This window comes from Bidens hawaiensis, unplaced genomic scaffold (genome assembly GCF_021521415.1).
Source record: "Bidens hawaiensis isolate Kalapana, Puna unplaced genomic scaffold, B.hawaiensis_p1.1 tig00020344_1, whole genome shotgun sequence".
Classification (NCBI taxonomy): domain Eukaryota; kingdom Viridiplantae; phylum Streptophyta; class Magnoliopsida; order Asterales; family Asteraceae; genus Bidens; species Bidens hawaiensis.
This window is the reverse complement of record NW_027493098.1, coordinates 184,056-185,514: the sequence shown is the minus strand read 5'-3', so window position 1 is coordinate 185,514 and position 1,459 is coordinate 184,056. Positions and strand designations below refer to the sequence as shown.

The window sequence follows — 1,459 nt, the reverse complement described above, 5'->3', positions numbered from 1 at the left end:
ATATATATAATTAAAGTTATCAGGCAAAAAAATTTTATTCAAAATCCGTTGGATAAAATTTAGGTTATTGGACCCAAACCAAAATGACAAAATCAATAATAAAGCTAGGTGACCAAACAATTTGCTGTAAAAATGCTAGGAGAACTTCACGAATCATTGGTTAGCCTTAGCTAGCTATTATTGTATTTGATTTATTACTATATTTTTGCTATTTTTATAGTTATAACGTTAATTTCGTTATAAAAATTAGCCTATAAATTTTGCTACTTGTTAGGAAATAAAAGCCTTTTTATTTCAGCTCGGCCGAGATATATAAATTCTTGAAGATGCCCCGGTAATTAGCTACTCATCTTTTGAGCGGTAACTTTTTTACCTATACCTCTGGAAGCCTCTTCTCCTTTATGAACTTCTTCTCTATCCCTTTTCATTTTTGGTATCGGGCCACGCTGGGTGCTCGTACCATGACCTGTGATCTTACTCGTATTTTATGAAACGCGTTTGTTTGGTGGGGCTGTCTCAGCTGCATGAAACGGACCATGGCAAGTTGGGCATAAAAGATTTGCGTTCAAATATTCTCTCATATATTCATGCTGCAACTTGCATCTTTTGCAAACGGTCCAAAACGTTTTAGGCTCATTAATTGATAAACGAACACCGACAGGACCTGTTTCAGTGGGGCCCGTTTCCATTTTAGCAGGACCTGTAGCGGTGGCATCCTTTGGAGGATTCTTTGCTTTTGCACTTGTAACCTTACTCTTTGTGAAAACCGTTGTGATCAGTTGGAGGTTTGGGTGCTTGGAAACCCCCGTTTGGCTTAGGGACCCTCCTCTTAAGGTCATAAATGGATCTTTTTTCTTTATAGGACAATATAGCCATCCCTTGAGAAACAAATTGAAATGCCCCTTCTGCCCCTATAGATTTGTTCTTATCAGGATGGAGAGACAAAGCTAATTTTTTGTAATGTCTCTTCATGGTGTCATCATCTGCTAACGGGCTCAAACCAAGTATCCCATAAAGATCCATTTCTCCGTTTATTTTGTTTTCAGCAGCAACATAAACGTCTAAAATTGCTATAAACTGTGAGATGCCATCAAGACCAGGGTACAGACTTTGGGCCTTCAATGCAAATTTCTTTGCACCCATTACGTCTTTTCTAGAAAATTTTTCCTCAGCAATTTCTTGCGCCCTCTTGGCTTCGTCTCTATTGCATTCCATTATTGCTTCAACCCTTGTCTTGTAATGTTACCACATCAAATAATTTCTGATCATAAACTGTTTACCCTAATTCAAAATAAATAGTTGACTGGTTAGTTGGGAATAGAGATTAGCTGAACATGCAGACTAACTTAAAGAGCAGCACGTGCAAAAACATAGTGATAGAATAACCAAAAGTGGTCTAATAAGGGATCACACCGAGAATCCAGGAACCGCAAAAATTTATCCTAAAGATAGAAAGTAG

At 37.6% G+C, this 1,459-nt stretch overlaps 1 protein-coding gene across 1 annotated transcript; it reads right to left on the bottom strand.

Moving 5' to 3' along the window:
• Window positions 1–750: 750 nt before the first annotated feature.
• On the bottom strand, window positions 751–1,215 carry LOC143560506 (uncharacterized). Its single transcript, XM_077048797.1, has one exon. The coding sequence runs from the start codon at window positions 1,213–1,215 to the stop codon at window positions 751–753; it is 465 nt and encodes a 154-aa protein (XP_076904912.1).
• Window positions 1,216–1,459: the final 244 nt, after the last annotated feature.

Excerpts from the sequence above, each read along its gene's own strand:
- LOC143560506 (XM_077048797.1), bottom strand. The coding sequence starts at position 1,215 with ATGGAATGCAATAGAGACGAAGCCAAGAGGGCGCAAGAAATTGCTGAG.